The sequence below is a fragment of the Melospiza georgiana genome, chromosome Z, assembly GCF_028018845.1.
Source record: "Melospiza georgiana isolate bMelGeo1 chromosome Z, bMelGeo1.pri, whole genome shotgun sequence".
Classification (NCBI taxonomy): Eukaryota; Metazoa; Chordata; class Aves; order Passeriformes; family Passerellidae; genus Melospiza; species Melospiza georgiana.
In genome coordinates, this window is record NC_080465.1 from 44,245,000 (window position 1) to 44,263,536 (window position 18,537).

Here is an 18,537-nt window from a genome sequence, read left to right on the forward strand (position 1 = left end):
TGGCAGTGTTTTGACATAGACAGTAGTGAAAACATTCCTGATATTGATCACAGCTGCTGAGGCTCTAGCACTGGTGTAGACTTCAAAGATGGAGACATGCCCTGCCCCATTCATGCTGGTATAAATCTGGGGATTTTTTCATCATCAGACTGAGGAACTAAAAAAATTTTAGGGAGCATGTCCCAGTAAGTTGGGAGGTCCCCAACAAACAGGTATCATAGCATCAAAGCAATTTTATTAGTAGTGGAAAGATGGGAAGGTAGTTTGTTAAATGAATAGAAATTGGATGGTTTCAGTAAGTAGCTATTATTAGGTCCAAAGCTAGTATGAGCTTTTACCTCCACTATATCCACAATTTTTGATTGACTTAGTGTCAGATCATTTGTGAGCTCTCGCTTGACACAACTGTAGCAGCCATCTGTGAATTTCAGACTTTAGCAAGAGCCAGCACGTAAATATTTAGATGCCTCATGTCTCTGCAGCTTGATTCCTCATGCACATAACTATTATGATCAGGAAATAAGAGGCTGTCAGCTGGTGATCAGCAGGGTCTTTGAAGATCTGTCTGATTTTGCAGGGTAGTTATGCACTGTCCAGATGCATTCATCTTGTTGCTTCTGCAGATACGCAGTTGGAGAGCCAGGGAGAGATTTTGTGGAGAGAACTAGCTAGCTGATCTTAGAGATCTGGCTCACAGATTCTAGCTTACTATCCAATTTCCTTAGGAAAGAGACTTTCTTTTCAATATTACTCAGCAGGCACTTATTGTAAGAGTATTTGTCTGCTGTTGCGGGCTTTTTTAATGGTGAATTTTACTTAATGAAATGAGAATTTTTGTCAGGTGGATCAGTCACTAAGGCTTTTTAAAAGAGCTGAGAAAAGGTTTAGTCATCCCTAGGAGTGGACTATGTCTTTTCTGTACTATACTTTGGTTTTACTGAGTGTTTGTTACAGAGAAGTGCAGGTTATTGGTTTGGAAACATGCTTCCTTTGATTTTTAATTATGCGTTTGGATGCACTCTTAGACGGGTCCACTGTATGCAGTATGCATCACTAAAATTGATTTTCTAGTTGTACGCTTCTGCTGCAGAGTATCTCTGGGTCTGTCAAATGTGTACATACCAAAGTGCTGACTGGAGGCTGCCTGCTATGCCCTGTGACTTTACCACTTGCATTTTAGCACATTATGGCCTGTAAAGTGACTTTGGTTATGCCATTTAGGGAAGCTTGGACAAAGCAGAGGAAAACTCAGCACAGGCAACAGAGTTTCACAAATGTCATGCAAGCATCCTGCTAGTGCTGCTTCGAGAGTCAATGTCCCATTTATTATTACCATTGTGTCTGCATATGGGATGCATTTGCAGAAGCGGACATGTGGAAAAATACCAGAGCAATTGCAGATTTCCACAGGATGTTCCTTGATCAGCCTTGGGCTGTCTGCTACCCTCTGATAGTCCTTCTGTGTGTTTTGTCCTAGCGGTGCTGCGCTATCTGAAGAGTGATGGAAGGCTGAATTCCGTGATCTTTAGCAACATCCAGCTGGCTGATGGGAAACCCCATGCTGTCATCTTGTGGCTGAGTGGTCTGCAGCAGGGAGTGAGCACTATAGAGTTGTATCTGGACTGCCTGCAAGTAGGTGCAATTGAGGACTTGCCAAAACCATTTTCAGCACTGTCTCAGAAGGTGGTGGCAGCTGAGTTGCGCACTCTCCAAGAGAAGCCACAGGTGAGCATGGAAACTGGGAACAGGCTGAGGACTTAGAGGGATCACCCCTGAACCTCTGGATCACTGAATTCCAACCTCAGTCCTCACAGCAGCCAAGCTCTCTACAGTAATACTTTAATATTAGGTTGTGAAATAAATGTAAATAGAAGCTCCTGTGGAGCAGGTGAAATCTTAGCTCACATGAACCCTATAATATTTATGGTATTTGTTTTAGACATAATTTTTAGCTTTTTAAATAAAATTTTAAAAACCTACTGCCTCCTTCACTTCAATCTAGCTGTTTTTTGGGGTGTAGACTTTTTGTAAGGACTCAGCTAATGCAGTAAGAGCAGCTTTTCAATGGCTTTTTACAGCTATCCTGTATGAGCAATGCTTGTCTGTGTAAGTGGCTTTCCTCTTCATGATATGCCAAAAGACTAAAAAAGACAAAAGAAGGGAGGACTCTTTTGGTGCCAGAGTGAAACCTTCATCTGTTTGACTGCAATAGCTTTTCTTCCTCTGTCTGCCAAGCAGGAGTTGATAAAGCTTCCTGTCATCTCCTTATCAGCAGTCTGAGATAAACAGTGTCTTCCACAGCATCTTCCATCATCATTAATCAAAAATACTTATTAGAAGGTACAAAGGCATTCTGCCCCCAAGGTTTCCCACTTACTTTGTTTCATTACAGGCTTGAAAGTGAGCCTGTTTTTATGGAGAATGACTGATGTGCCCATATTCCTGACATGAATATGTGTACCTGTTTGAGAGGAGGGAAAAAAACCACAGCTTTGGATGCACTTATAACAAAATCATATGCCACAGAAATATGGGAACTTCTAGTATGTGAGATTTTATTAATTAGAACAGTAAAAATAAGAGTTTGAAATAAAACCACAGCTATATGAAAATATGCAAGGCTAAGACTAGAGATTTTATACAGTTCAAATGGTAATGGGTGGTCCTGAAGGGAATGGTGTAGGACCCCTGCATGCTTAGGAAATGGACTCCCTCTCTTAAAAAAATTAATTTACTTTGTCTGATATTTCATATTCTTCCCATTGTTGTACCAGAATTGTGAGCTCTGTTTTTCTTGTGAGCCCAGGATACACTAGATGAGCTAAAGCTGGTAACTGGAGGAACCCTTGCTGAAGTGGGAAACCTGCAAGATTGTTTTCTTCAACAAATTGAGCCTGTACCTCAGTACACTGGTAAGGCCTGCAACTGGGAGTTAAAATTATTCTTAATGACACCAGTGCAAGGAAACTAATGTGATGAATACTGAAAATGTAAAAAAGCCTATAGTCAAGTAATAACAATTATTTGACTAAATTATAGCTATGACAATTTCCTGTAAATGTTTTAGAAATAGCTCTGTTTGGAGATAAAACTGTTGCTGGTGATAAAACAATGATCTGCTGTTTTAGTGAAAGACAAGTCTGCCATGATTAAAAGAAGTTTTTTAGCCTAATTTGGAAGACAAATTTTTGTGATGATAATCTACTTGTGTCAGCTTAATAATATTTTAAGTTACTCAGATTGCAAACAATTGCAGATGGAAGGTAGCTCTAAATGGGGTACATTGCTACAGGTTGTGTAGCACTAAATGGAGTACATTTAGTGTACTCCAGGTTGTGTGAAAGGAAGATCAATGGAGTAGCAAGACCTACCCACATACTTATCCACACCCTCAGTGTCAATCTCTCGTTGAGCACTAGACTGTCATCCAGAGGGGAGGAGCAAGGTGTGAAGAAGCTTGCAGGAGACTAAAGAAAACATTTGTGCCATGGCTATGGAGCCTGTATGTCTATGTGGGAAAAACCATTGCACAGTAGCCAACTAGTCCTGCCACAATTTAGCCAAGGCTCAGAGGCTTCTTGCAATCCCCTCTGTTAGGTGAGGGTGCTTCCCGACCTCTCGACACAGAAAACCTGTGCTAGACTATCCCATCTGTAGTCGTTCTAGTTCCGTTCATCTGCCTTTCTGCTGTGAGGGAGAACAAGGGGTTCACACTGTGCATGGAATATGTTAATATATGACAACCATAGGAAGGAAATTCAGTTCAGGGCTTGAAACAGGATTAATGGTATGTTTTCTCCTGTAACCTTTCCTGTCCCCCTGCCAAGCCCAACCCTGCAGCACTGATAGTTTTGATAAGAATAGAGACAAGATGCAGAAATTTTGTGAGAGCATCCTGGGTATGCCACATGAATGTAGGCACCATTGCAGTGGTAACAAAATCTGGTCTACCTTTTATCTATGTAAATCCTTAGTTCCAGATACCTCTATTTCCTTGCTTCTTAACTTAGATACACTTAGATTAAAAATTAATTTTATTCTCCAGGCTCTCTCTTTTTTACTAGACCAACAGGCATTCGAACTTGAACCAGAATGGTAATTCAGTGTTTCCTTCTGCAAAAACTGTCAGGTCTCCCACGACAGGTTTCCAAATGACAAACTTGCAGCTTTCTCATTTTTATCTTTTTCTCACTAATCAATAATGCAAATGGTAATATACAGACAGACAATCTTTCTGTGGCTGCCTCCACTTGGCTTAGACTCTCAAATTCAGTTGCTTTTAACTTTCAAATGGAATTAGTGTCAATAATAATAATAATAACCCAACTACTCACATAAATACATCCAAAGTCTACATAGTCTAATCCACCAAAAGAAAAGGTGGGTGTTCCAACAGCAATTTAAACTTGTCTGCCTTGAACTTTGTTTATGCATCATGATGCCTTTCTATGGCAATGGTATATCAGATAATCTCAATTGTGCCTGCTTCCATGAAAAGCTGGAATGCAACTGTTCAGCTGTGTAGCGGGGTAAGACCTAATGTCTTGGTAAAAATCTATGCTTTCATATTAATTGGAAAATCCTCAGGAGTGCTTTGGACCTTAATAACTGTACATGGCTTTGCCTGTATGCCTGGTTTTTGCTCATTTTTTTCACAGAAGCATTACCTCCATGTTCAGTCTGTGAGGCTGAGACATCTGATCAGTGGGATGAGATTATGATGGTCAGACACAGGCTGAAGATGTATATTTGGGTTTTTGTGTTTGAGTAGGAAATTAGAATGCAAGGTGCAGTGGGTTTGGTAGGTGAGATCAGTACACTGCATGTGATCATCATGACAAGATCATTGTGGTCCTAAGGGATCTTAGGAGGTTGTATAGCTTATGTAGGGTACCTGAACCTGACAAAGTATTAAAAAATAAAAAGCTATATTGCACCGGCCCAAAGATTCTTTAAACAAGTTGCTGTTAGAGACAATATGTCAATATAGACCCACAGGCAAGAGAATAATGGAAGGGAGAGTGTGGCTTTCTCTGAATGCTTCACTGTTCTCCAGTTCATGGTATTCAGAGCTCTTGACTCAGTGGTGATGTCTTTGTGCTTTGTATTCAATATATGTTTTTGTCCATGAATCTATCCAGTCAATTTTAAATGCATTGTCAAGAAATTTATCACATATCTGAGGAATATTTCCTTCTGTTTACTTGGAACCTGCCTCTTCTTAATTCCACATAAAACTTGTACATACAGCTTCTTTGGTGAAAGATTTTAGGCTGCTCAGAAACGTTTTTTATTGTTAGCTATCATCTATTCTATAGTCCTAGTTTGCTCTCTGGTCAAGAAACCACAATCTTCCAGAGCTCAAGAAGTTGGACAATGTTCTCATGCACATGGTGAGATTCTTGGGATTGTCCCATGCGGGCCAGGATTTGACCCGATAATCCTGATGAGTCCCTCCCAACTCAGGCTGTTCCATGATTCTATGGGTGTCATTCTCTTAGAATGACAATTCAGGATTTGAATGACACAGACAGGAGCAAATGTGTTGCTTGAGCCAGAGAGCTGTTGTTCCTAAAGAGAGGAAGAAGCAATAGCTGTGAGGTGTTTCACTGTGGCTATTGTTTGTGCATGTCTGGGCCAGTTGGCTGTGGAACAAAGCTGGATCTATACTGCAACATCCTGGCAAGAGAAAGATGGGGACTTCAGTTCCCAGTTGGTCAGTAATACTTCAGAGCAGTCTCTGAACTTAGTTATTACTGTGAAGTCCACTCTGTTAATCATATTGTTAGTGATTCAAGAACATAGAGCTATGGAGTAGCTGAACTGGGGAGTTAGGGGTATGGATGAGAGAGGCTACATGGAAGGGCTAGATAACTGTATAGCTTCATGCTGGTACCTTTTGCTTACCTGCTTTCTCCTGGATCCACTGTATTGTGGACAGACAGTTCCTTAAAAGCCTCTCTGAGTACTTATCCCTAACCATTGGTTATTCTGCTGCAAGTGGGGCCTGCTGTTGGAATTACTTTTAATGGAAGCAAAAAACCCAAAACCAGGTGTATTCAACTGTTTCTGCTCTGTCTAAATTTGCACACAGGGCATGTAGTTCATGGCAGTTTACCCGTTGAGTCCACCTTAATGTTCAGCAGTCTGCAAAACTTAACTACAGAATAGGTCTGGTTTTGATATAGATGCTAGCCAAAAGACACTATCTGAAGTCTTGAGAATTTTTTACAGGTTTCAACCAATAATGCCTAAATTAGCCTTTGTTTTAAAAATAAAACAAGAACAGACCCCAGTATCTGGCCTGACAGCCTGTGCCAGGTTCCACTATGGGATTCTGAAATACCCATGATATTATGTCCTGCTGTTGTCACCTAAATAAAAATATGGCAAGGTTAGGACTAGAACAGAAGCAGGCTCTGGAACAGGTGATTCCTGACTTCAAACTTGTTCAGTGTTTGGATGAGAAAATACAAAGTGAAGTAAACCCAGTGTGTGAGGATTTGGATGGTTCCCATTAGAATGGAATGTTTGGAAACAGTTAGACATGCTTTGAAGTACAAAACAATGAGGTAAACATTAAGGGATGCATTTTTCATATAAGCTTTCAGTACTCACAAAAATAACATATGAATAAACCTCCCTGAAGCTATCAGGCATAATATCAAAATATCCTGCCTGCCTAGACTGTGGAAGAGCATATATTTGTGAAGTTTGTTTTTAGACACAGTCTTAGAGAAGCAAACAAATATCTTCTTCTTGAGAGGTACAAATTCATAAGTAAGCTGCAAAGAGAAGCAACTACAAGCTACTGTGCTTTCTGCTTCTTCTCTGTCACTGTCTGAAAGCCAATGTTTCATTTAAGATCTTAAAATCTCCTGTGAAGATCTTGAGTTTGATATGGTCCTTCCCTATGGCTCATTACAGATGTAACTTTTGGTCTTGTTTTAGAGGTCTTTAATTGGTTACTTGGTGTTGAAGGCTGACTTCTGGTGTGAGTTCACAGTGTGTTGAGTAGATGTTTTGTGAGTCCATACAAAGTCTGCACCTGTCTGAAGCAAATGCAGCCATGAAACTTGTGCAGTGTGACGAGCTGCCTTTGAGAAGAAAATCCAAGTGACTGTTGCAGTTACTAAAAACACTGTTTTGTCAGAGCAGGCACTGTTGATGTGTTCTCAGAGCTTCACAGTGAGCTTGCTCAGAAAGCTGGGTAACTTCACTTTGAAAAATATGTATGAATCAGTAGTGGTTACAACTGTGCTATGACAGCAGGACCAGGGAAGTAATCAGCCCCCCGTACTCAGGATTGTTGAGGCTGTGCCTCAAATCCTGTGTTCGGTTTTGGGCCCCTCACTTTAAATATGATATTGGGGTGCTGGAGTGTGTCCAGTGAAGGGCAACAAAACTGGTGAAAGGAGCAGAAAATGTGTCATATGAGGAACAGCCGAGGCAGCTGGGTTTGTTCAGTCTCAATAAGAGGAGGCTCAGGGGGACTTCATTGCTTTCTACAACCACATGAGAGGAGGGTATAGATAGGTGGGTGCCGGTCTCTTCTGCCATGCCTGCAGTAGGAGGACATCAGTAAATGGCCTTAAACTGAGGCAGGGGAGATTCAGCTTAGATATTAGAAATAGTTTTTCATTATTAGGGTTGTCAGGCATTGGAGTAAGTTGCCCAGGGAGGTGGTGGAATTACCTGGAGGTGTTCAGATGCTGGCTGTATCTGATGCTAAGCTGAAGGTTTAGTGGTTTAGGGGTCACGGTGGTAGTGTTGGGTGGATGGTTAGACTGCGTGATCTTAAAGCTCTCTTCCAACACTGGTGAGTCTGTGGCTCTGATTCTGTGACAGTGAATACATTTACTCAGGGTGTCTTCCTATTGCATGCACACATGCTTCATGGCCTCACCTTGCCCTCCTGCCCCAAATAGGTTATCACAAATACCCAGTTCTGAAATCCTGAGGTTTTCACTCAGGGTTGCTGGTCTCAGGGCTTGGGAGGAACCACTGGTGGCCTTAGTTGCCCAGGATAGCCCTAACACTGAAGTAATGGTAGAAGAAAATTTGAGGTAAATACTATGTTTGCTCTGATGATTTCTACAGGGCTTGCATAACAGTAGTGTCTGTCATCTCTGGCTCTTCATGGCGTTTCTATCTTATATCTCCGAAATTACCATGACAAATGAACAAAAGTTATGTTGTGCACTCTTTTTCATTGCTGTTTCCCTGCAGGTGATTTTAATAGGCAGCTGATGGGTCAAATGATGCAGATGAACCAGCTACTGGGAGATGTGAAAGACCTTCTTAGACAGCAGGTAATGTATAGAGGCTTTGGTGTGAAATCCCAGTTTTGTTCCTTTGATAGAGTCAGCACAGACTTCAGCGCATGGTAAGCAGTAAACTCCTGTGTGGAGTTATTGCCCTGAAGGCATGACACAATCCAGAAGGAATAACCGTATGGGTCCTGGTACCCTCTGCTTGCAAGGGAGGATCATTGAATGTGGGGGTGTATGGGGCTTGCTTATTCAGATCCAGAAAGTTTAGTGTCTGGTGAGGAAGTACAATAGCCATCCTTGCCCGCTATTAGATAGTTGTGAGTCTGTTGCATGGAGTGAAATTGCATTTGTTTCACTTGCTGGTGGGCGACAGAACTGAAATTGCTGGTGGCACATTCCTTTGGTCAAACAAGGACCTTTGGACCTTTGATGAAGGCTGAACCTAAGTATATCCATTATCCATATCCTTAATTTTATGGAGTACAACTGCATCTCATTTAAGACCAATTACCTGTGTTGCATGATTTGAGTGGCATCTTGGGGACTAATAGTTCCTCTCTCAGCCAGGTGCAAACTGGAACTATCTGTACCTAAATAACTTTGATTTTCTATATTCTCAAGGTCAAAGAAACAACTTTTCTGAGAAATACCATAGCTGAGTGCCAAGCATGTGGTGAGTATTCCTGTTATTGCTGATAATCTAGAAGATATTAGAGTTGTTTTAAAACTAGTATTGATCACATTAGCTTTATGTGGTTTCTAAAAAGTACTTTTTAAAAAATACTGTGTCCAAAGTTCTGGGTGTATTTGTATTTGGACACAAATTTAAAATAGATTTTCATTAGAGAAAAAGCTTTCACAGACCCAACAATCACCTATTGGGGGATTAAATGCCACTAAACCAAGCAGTGTCACTCAGGCTGTACTGTCAGTTCTCAGTCTGACACAAAGCTGTGCTACATGTTCCAGTGGAGTGAGGCACTGTCTCCCAGCTATCTCATGCACAATCTTAGTAGAAGAACAAGGGAGAAGGCATATTCTGCTCTGGCTGGCATTATGAGTCTGAGGAAGATCCTTTGCAGTCCACCTGAAGTTTGTCTGATTCTGAGTAATCAGTCACTGGTTAACAGCAGTAGGACCCAAAAGGTGGTCTTCAGCTTTTCTCTAAATGAAAAAGTGCATACTTTCTAAATGCTACTGTGTGGCACTCCTGCATCACACACAACTGACAATCAGTACAGAAGAGCAGTCAGTATAAAGACCAATACACTCCCTTACTGTGTGAGATGAAAGGTCCTAAACTCATCAGGCCTTTTAGTTGATTTATTCTCCCAGTCTGTCAGCCTCATCAAAACTCAAGTTAAGCTCTAGGCAGGCTAACCTTTATATGTAAGTGCCAAAGGAAAAGTCAAATTCCTACATGCACTTGTACCAAGGTTCTGTACCTGCCAGGGTCTCAGAAGGACCTGTCTTTGGCTAGTATCTGTGCACCTAAGCCTGTGTACTTGCATAGTCCTGCTGTGATTGTGGGCTGCCTGCTGCTCCTTCTTTATTCTTATTTGTAGACTGTCAGAGATACTGTTGTGAATCCAGAACATTGTTTTTCTTACGGAGTTGTGGTGTTACCAGTTTAGCCAGAGAAATGCTCTATATTTGTACCTTATACTTGAGTCCCTTGATCTGAGGTCACAGGCTTTCAGAGTTGCCTGCCCTGGCCAGCAGCAGGTCTGTTTTAGGACAGACCTAGAAGGAAGACTCCCATATGTATCCAGGAGAAGCACATGAACCTAGACGAATAGCCTCAATTTCCCCTTGCTGGGGACACACTAAATTCCTGAGCCATTCCTAGGATGGAGCCTTTCAGCCACAGCACAGCTGTTGGCAGCAGTGGCACAGTGCAGGGACATGAAGTGTCTTGGGAATTTCTTCAGAATGCTTGCCAGCTGAGAGCCACGATGAAGATTTCTTTCAACCACTGAAACTGTTGTTCTCTCTGCATTAAAGGTTTAGGCACTGTGAGTTTTCCAACTCAGCTTCCTAGGCGCACTAAACCGAAATGTGAAGTTAATTCCTGCTTCAGGGGAGTGAGGTGCGTGGAAACAGCAGAGGGATTTCAGTGTGGGCCCTGCCCTGAAGGACTCACGGGAAATGGAGTTACGTGCTCAGATATTGATGAGGTAAAATAGCTACTTTCACTGAATTAAGAAAAAAAGCTAAAAAGCAACTGTTTCATACATATCAATGGGTTGCTAATACTTTCTGTCTTCAGCATTTACTGACTGCTTGTGCAGTGAATATTAATTCATTCTGATTTGATTTTATATCCCTGTTTTGCTGTTTCTTCAACTTTATGGAGGTTATGTGTGTGAAAACTTGAACCACTCTGGTGAGTTGAGAAGTCACTTAAAGAAGCTTAATGTTTGGGAAAAAACCCAGAATCTAAACCCAACCAAAACACACTTTTGACATTGTCATTTGTGTTTCACAAGAAGCTATAGCTTCTGTTATAGGCTGCAGAAGCACTTTTTTTTTTTTTTTTATTATGGGCTTTGTTTCTTTAAATTTTTGTGCTCCTGAAGCAGCCTTGAAGACCAGTCTTCTCTTCAACCCAGACTGGAGTCATGTTTGCATCCTTACCTTAGAAGTCTATGAAAGAAGATAAACAATCATTGTCATTGTTCCTTTTGCTTCTTTGCGTTCGTTGAAATCTGATCATGTTGATTTAAATCTACTTCTTTTCTAGTGCTATATGTTAGAAATTCAGAGCTTGTTTGTACTGAGGACCGAATTAATAAATCTACAGTATCTTAATTAAAGAAAACCTGTGTTAATTGGAATGTGACACTTACTCAGAGCAGAAACAACAAAATGACTTACAGGTTCACTGCATTTTTTTCTGTGGAATGATTTTCACCATTACTCTTTAGTCTTTTCTGTGAAAAAGAACCTGGATGTAGTAGACCAAGGAACCAGCAGAATTAGGTCATAACTGTGGATAACTGTTCTACCAGTGTACCTGTTTAATAATGTAAGACAGCAAAAGCAATTCCATATTTCTCCTTTGTAGCCAACAGGAAATGTGCTTTAACTGCTCTTTTGATTTGCTCCCTCCTGTAGACCATCAGGAGAGGATTTGATGTACCTCACACCTGTCTGCAAAAAGCACTGGGGGAGAGAAATTGAGTTGAGGGTGGCAGTTTCCTGAGGCATTGGCAATGTCTCTTGTTTTGCCTTACGTGGCATGAACTGTGTCTGCTGCGACAGAAGGCACAGAAAATGGAGGTGAAGCTCTGAAATGTGAATGCAAGTGATGGATCCAAGACAGCTGTGGTACATATTTCATGCTACAGACAGCCATGGTGTGAGACTCAAGCCAGCCTAGGTGGAGCCTGCCAGTATGGATGGGTTTCACCTCCTGAGCTATTTTCAGACTGAGGCAAAGAATGACAATAATCTCCTCCCTGCCATTTTCAGGAGCAACTCTACCCTTTACAGCAGTGGTGGAAAAAGAAACAGAGACTGGTTTATGATGGCTTGATATTATAGTGGTTATCTGTTACCAGTCAGGCTCTGATCACTGGAGATTCATGTACCTTCATCTTCCTGCCACCATTCCACATGACAGATGACCTGCTTTCACATTAGAAACAGCAAGGAATTTTTGTCAAAATCATATCATAAAGTCTTGCTTATTATGAGATCTTTATTTGGACACTGCCATTAAAATGCCACCTTGTCAAGAGCAGTTTTGTTCACCAGGAAATACCTACTTGATCAGCTGGATTTTTACTTGGAGTTACACAGGGAAAAATAAAGAAACAATAAATATCAATCATTTTGAATTGTCTTATGAGAGGGATGTGTCGTGGTACTTGTTTTCCTGAGTTAGCTGATATGCAGGAAATTTTTTTTGTTTGGTTGGTTGGTTTGGTTTTTTTTTTTAATTTATTTAAAGCATTTTATGAATGAGCTATTTCTGTACTTCCTGATAACAGGCATTTAAAAAGAAAGTATTATACAAGTTCTGGCAAAGACAAATATGGAAGATCCCTAAGATCTGCCATCATCTTCCCCGTCGGTGTCAATTTCTCTGTAGTACCGTCCCTAATTCATTACCATTTTGAAGACATTGCTTTGGTATTCTGGTGCCCATTATCTTGGGAGCTGCAGCTCTGCTCTCTGTGCTGTGTAATTTGGGTGCCCTCTGCTGCCTACAACAAAGAATCCACAGCAAAATAAGGAGACACAAAATGTCTGTCCTCGGTTTGCCATTTTCCTCATATTACTGACTGATGTACTATTAACAAATCTTTCTGTCAAACACACTTTGATATTAAACATGTCTTTTCTTGCTTCGGGGTGTGTGTGTGTGTTTGGTTACAAGTTGTAGGTCTCTTGTAGGTGTGTATTGTCTGGTTTGGTCTCCCTCCATCTTGCAGAAATTTTTCTGTTAGTGATGGAAAAGAGGAAAAAAAGGCATTTTAAAAAAAATTTTAGTATTCTTTTGTGATGTTACTCATTCATTGTTGTCTTTGAGCCCTGTGCAGCAGGATGGCATGTTGATGGTTTTGGTACTTTTATAAACATTACCTAGCAGCTAGTTGGTGATGTTGGAAAGGCAGTAATGTGGGATATGTTTCCCACATTGGCACCCACAAGACCGGTGAAGTCGGTCACAGCTGTTTTGAAAAACTGCATAAAGCAATGAAGTGAATGGTGCCTTCAGGCCAAGGGTGATTTTGTGGACATGTGATATTTTGGGAGAAGTTCCAAGGATTGTCTGTGGGCCTCCAGTCTAGAAATGTGTGGATGCCACTGACACATTCCTGCTCATCTGGCTTATGTTTGGATTCATTCCTTGGCTATGAGATTTGTCCAAATAGAAATGAAGGAAAATGCTGCTGCCACTTCTGTGTGTACAAAACACATTAGAAGGGGTGTTTGGAGGCTTGGAGTTATGTGGCTTTCCTAATATTGTGGTCTTCAGCCTCCAAGGGATCTGAATCTTCCCAGCTAAAAGAAGGATTCAGGATGAGAGTTTAGGACATCTACTACAGGCTGTAACGGAAGGTTGCAAATGATATTTGAATTACAGAGATAGCTGAAGACTTACTGAGGTCAGAGATACCTGCAGAGACAGTTTCCTCTCTAGGCTCTCTGTGAACAGAGGACATACAGATCTTGAATGTAGCATTGCCTTTGGTGAGAGGTCTGTACTCACAGTCAAGAGTTTGGATGTTAGTGAAGCACGAACATGTGCTTGGTTCATTTTTTCTTTGCAGTGTCGTTACAACCCTTGCTTCCCTGGTGTGCGATGTGTGAACACTGCTCCAGGTTTCCGCTGTGAGACCTGTCCTCCAGGATACACGGGACAAGCTGTGCAAGGGATAGGACTCAGCTATGCCAAGAGCAATAAGCAGGTGAGTGGTAGCACCTCCACGGCAACCTCCATTGCAAGGTGCTGGTTTTATATTAGCAGGGCATCTCTGTTGAACGGTATTTATTTTTCAGTTGTTCCACAATTGCCTTATGCTGTTAGGCAGAGCTCAGAGTGTTTCAGTTAGAGATCTGAATTTTGTTTGCATAGCTTTAATGGGAGTATTAACAATCTAATTCTCTTCACCGGCCTAGAGACAAGAAAAAATGTCGTCATCTTTGTAAGTATCTCTGATCAGCCTCAGGGGGTTCTGTAAACTGGCTTTGAACTAGAAAGAAAATTATTAAAAAGGCCTATTTTACGGTAATATTTTTGCATATTTCTGTAAGCACCCTAGAATGGGAACACAGTTTTTGTGTAAACTCTTCTGTATGAACCAGAGCACATCCTAAAGTTGAAATTTTCTGTTTCTTTAGGGCTTGGAAAATTAGCCTATGGATAATGTCAGTGACATTCTGACAGCAGTTTCAGCAGAGGCTACATCTCTTTTCTAGTCTTAAACTTTGGTGTTGTTTCTTCAGTCTTTGATCTCAATAAATTTACTTAATTTTATTATTTCTGGATTTGGTTTATTGCTAGGTCTGCTTAGATATTGATGAATGTCAGAATGGAGGACATGGACTCTGTGTTCCAAATTCCCATTGCATAAACACTTTGGTAAGCATCTTTTCATTTATGCCTTTAAAAAAATCAATTGTTTTAAAATACCATGAGACTAGGATTGGATTTATGGGTTTGATGAAAGACCAATTAATAATGCAATTTTTTTCTTCTTATAAATCAAAGAAGCCTTTTCTCTTCTCCTAGCTAGTAATAAAAAAATCAATATTTGATTTGTCATGAACACATTCATCTGAATTGTATCCTTATCACTTTCCCTGAAGAGCAGGAGCTCTTCTCTCCATACCATCCAGCGATGTGTGTTTATGCGTACGTTGTTGCAAAAAACCTCCTCTGAAAGATTGAACCTTTGCTTCCCTTATCTCCTGCCTCCTGAGAACTGTGGCAACAAGCTGTTCCCCTGGGTGCTCTCTTTATATGAGTTATGCATAGAATAACAGCTATCCCTCTAAATAAATGGAAACAAAGAGAGCTGCAATTGGTACAAGGTTAATGCCATATGTATTAAACCCAGGAGTGCAAGTATAGGAGAAGTAAAAATGGTTTGAAAGATGTTAGGATCCAATAAGAAGAGCATACGACCACTTTAATGCTATGAAGCAAGCTGGACATAGAATTACATGATCATATATTCATTTATGATAGAAAAGACCCTTAAGGCCAAGTCCAACTCTTAACACAGCACTGACAATCCTGCCACTACAAGTGTTACATCCACACCTATTTTGAACACTTTCAAGAATAATGAGTCCACCACTCTGCTGGGCAACCTGTTTCAATGCTTGATAATTCTTTGTGCAAATAAATTCTTGCTACTATTCAATCTTAATCTCTGCTGACCTGAGAGGGCCTGAAGATATGAGGCCATTTCTTCTTGTCCTATCACTTCTTACCTGGGAGAAAAAACCTGAACACTACTCACCCATCTATTGTGTCCTTTCTGGTACTTGTAGAGTGATAAGGTCCCCCCGAGGCTCCTTTTCTCAGGCTAAATACCCCCAGCTCCCTCAGCCTCTCCTCAGAGGACTTGTCCTCCAGACCCTTCACCAGTTTTGTTGCCCTTCTCTGACTCATTCCAGCACCTCAGTGTCTTTCTTGTAGTGAAGAGCCCAAAACTGAACACAGCACTGGAGGTGTGGCCTCACCAGTGCCCAGCACAGGGGGACAATCCCTGCCCTGGCCCTGCTGGCCACAGCATTGCTGATCCAGGCCAGGATGCCATTGGCCTTCTTGGCCCCTGGGCACAGCCTGGCTCATGTCCAGCTGCTGTCACCAGCACCCCCAGCTCCTTTCCAGCCACTCTGCCCCAGCCTGTGGAGCTGCCTTGTGGAACAGCAGTGGCGACTGAACACCTGGATGAGCACTGAACTGGACTGAAGAGTGGACTGAACAGCTGGATGTAACTCTGCTCAGCACCACTCTCTGGGCCTGGCTATCCAGACATTTTTCAGCTCATGAATAGTACACCTGCCCAACCCAACAGCTGCTGCCCTGGGGGATTGCTGTGGGAAATAGTGTCAGAGGCTCATCCACTGAGCAGGTCACCCTGTTACAGAACAAGCAGGACCCAACTTTCAGAAATCTGTGCTGGCTTGGCCTGATTCCCTGGTTGTCCTGGACATGCCACAGGGTTTCTTCACAGCAGGAGAAAGGTTAAAAGTATCCTTCAGGTGTAGGGGTGGTCCTTTCTGCAGCAAGGCATCGTTGAGGCTGCCATTTGTGTTCAATGTTATTTTTCCTTGAGAATAAGCTTGTTTTCATTTGGCTGCTTTCACTGTTCAGTGTGTTTGTATCTTTTTTTTAATATCTAGAACATTCACTGTCACATTTTGTATCTTACTGCATGACTAGACGTGGAGCTTCTTTGGGAAGCCACTGGGCCCTGTCAGCAGAGGGCAGGCACCAAGTGTCCTGCCGTCTGTCCGAACAGAGCAGTGTGGGGTTCCTAATCCTTTGTCCCTTCAGAAACAGCCTGATCTGGAAATGCCACCTAAGAGGCTATTTTAATGCATACCAGAGCTTGATATAGGACAGAATACACCAAGCAAATTCAGCAGACTCCAGAATATACTACCCTGGCGTCCATTAGGATAAAGTGCATAGGCTGGTGTGTTTTAAATAAGCCATACCATTTGTATCACTCAAGGATTATTTTACTCTTCAGTCATCTGTTTATTTTCATCTTCATCCTGAAAGTATGCAGACAGAACAGACTTAAATTTGTAACAAAATTAGGAATGGGAATAAAAGATAATGCCCATCTGAGCAGTAAGTAGATTTCTCTGTAATGGTGGACTACAACAGTCCTGACAGTTCTTCCAACAGACTTTGTACACGAAGAGTGAAGTTGTATGAAGCAGCTCAGTTGCACCAATGGTTGGATGCACATGTTTGTCTGAGATCCGCCCATTTCTGTCCCTTGACATGTCAAAAGATAATCATTCTCCACAAGATAAAAAGATTGTGCTCAATTAACTTTTATGTCTTAAGTTACAGATGTACAGGAATGTGAGAGAGGAATGGTTTGGATGCCTAAAGAAGATCTCGCTTTATCTGCATTTATCTGTTTATATCTCATATGGGGATTAACTCACCACATAATGAGATTCCTTGGCTTAGCTCCTTTGTGTCTGTTAACACAAGAGAGTAATACATATGAAATACATATGCATGTGTCATGGTAAACCATAGCAAAAACTTACATGGATGTTCTTATTGCAGTGTAAATGAGGATGGCTATGTCTTCAGATACAGAATTCTTTTCTGAAGAAGACATTAAAAACATTTTAGCTTAAAAATAAAACTGGACAAAGATATGATGAACTTTCTTATCTCTCTTTGATTAAAATTTGGCCCAGTTGATAGACTGATAGGTGTGCTTTACAGTGAAATAAGATCATCCCCTGATGATTAATCAGCTGATGCTTCAAGTTTTGCACAAAGTTTCAGCCACTTGGAAGCAGCGCAGGGTGATGCTGGCAAGGACAAGGCATCATGAAGAAGCTTTTGCTGCTACGTGACTTTTCTCTGGCTTAACAAAACACTGGTCTAAACAGACAAGAGTTGAGTATGTTTTCCAGCATGCACTCTGGGAGCCAAAAATCATTTTCCTGTAGAAAATTAAGTTTGTTTAGAGTACAAGAGGCCTCAATGGATGAAAAACTACACTTGCACAGCATAAGCAGTATGACTTGAATCTTGCTCTTGTGCTTGCTTTAAAAAGGAAAAAAAGTACAATTAAAAGGCTGGCTAATGACTTCTTGTTCTTATAGGGGTCTTACCACTGTGGCCAGTGCAAACCAGGATATACAGGGGACCAAACGAGGGGATGCCAGGCTGAACGGAGCTGTAGGAATCGAGCCCTCAATCCATGCAGCATCCATGCCCGTTGTATTGAGGAGAGGAGAGGAGAGGTGACATGTATTGTGAGTTCATTAATTCATGCATTTTTACAGTGAAATCTAACCATTTTTAGGCTGGAAATGAGAATGGCTTTGTGGTCATTTTATACAGTTGGATATTTTACTAATTATGGCACACTGGCCAGCTGTGAAAACTGGCTTGCAATTGTTTTGTTCTTGTCACATGTCTTTAAAGCAGCCATATTAATGTATCATATTCACTGTGCCTGTGTAATTAGATCTTTAGGAATCACTTTTGTAGACTTTGTGTAGTCCCCTCAGAAATGACTGTCAAGTGTCACTCTAGAGAAGGCATCACAAGGACAAATTCCTCTCCTGCTGCTTAGCTACGTAGCTGTGAGTAAGGATCCTCTCTGCATAGCCAACGTGTCTGTATTTGCTGGCTGGTAGAGATGGTGTTTTCTAAAGTGAGAGGACAGATTCCAGGCACAGGGAGGCTGTATGAGGCTGACCAGCCAAGGGGGCAGAGGAGCACAAGTAGCTTATGAACTTCCACTGTAAAGAGTATACTGAAGTATATTACTTAGTTTTTCCATCTCGCAGCGTAAAGCAAGAGACTAATCCTGTGTCCTAAATTTGGGTACAGAGCATGCTTTTGCTGGCACTTGCTTTGGTCTCATTTTTAAGTGCATCTGTTTCAAAGATAAGTAATAGGATATTTTAAGTCCATGCTGTAATGGGAAGATGCCTAGATACTTGTAGTGGGCAAGTCCTGGTTTTAAGGGAAGGTCAGATTTTGACATGCAATTCTTAGCATATGTCTTCGACACAAATGATGTGTTGG

General features: G+C 41.4%; 1 protein-coding gene across 1 annotated transcript in view; it reads left to right on the forward strand.

Annotated features, from left to right (window-relative positions):
* The window catches only part of THBS4 (thrombospondin 4), a 35,039-nt gene that overhangs the window by 2,747 nt on the left and 13,755 nt on the right, over positions 1–18,537 (forward strand). Inside the window, exons 2-9 of the mRNA XM_058044096.1 lie at positions 1,478–1,725; positions 2,807–2,912; positions 8,230–8,312; positions 8,895–8,946; positions 10,278–10,450; positions 13,556–13,693; positions 14,290–14,367; positions 17,604–17,756. Of these exons, the coding sequence (XP_057900079.1) occupies positions 1,478–1,725; positions 2,807–2,912; positions 8,230–8,312; positions 8,895–8,946; positions 10,278–10,450; positions 13,556–13,693; positions 14,290–14,367; positions 17,604–17,756 (1,031 nt within the window). The remainder of the gene's footprint in view (positions 1–1,477; positions 1,726–2,806; positions 2,913–8,229; positions 8,313–8,894; positions 8,947–10,277; positions 10,451–13,555; positions 13,694–14,289; positions 14,368–17,603; positions 17,757–18,537) is intronic.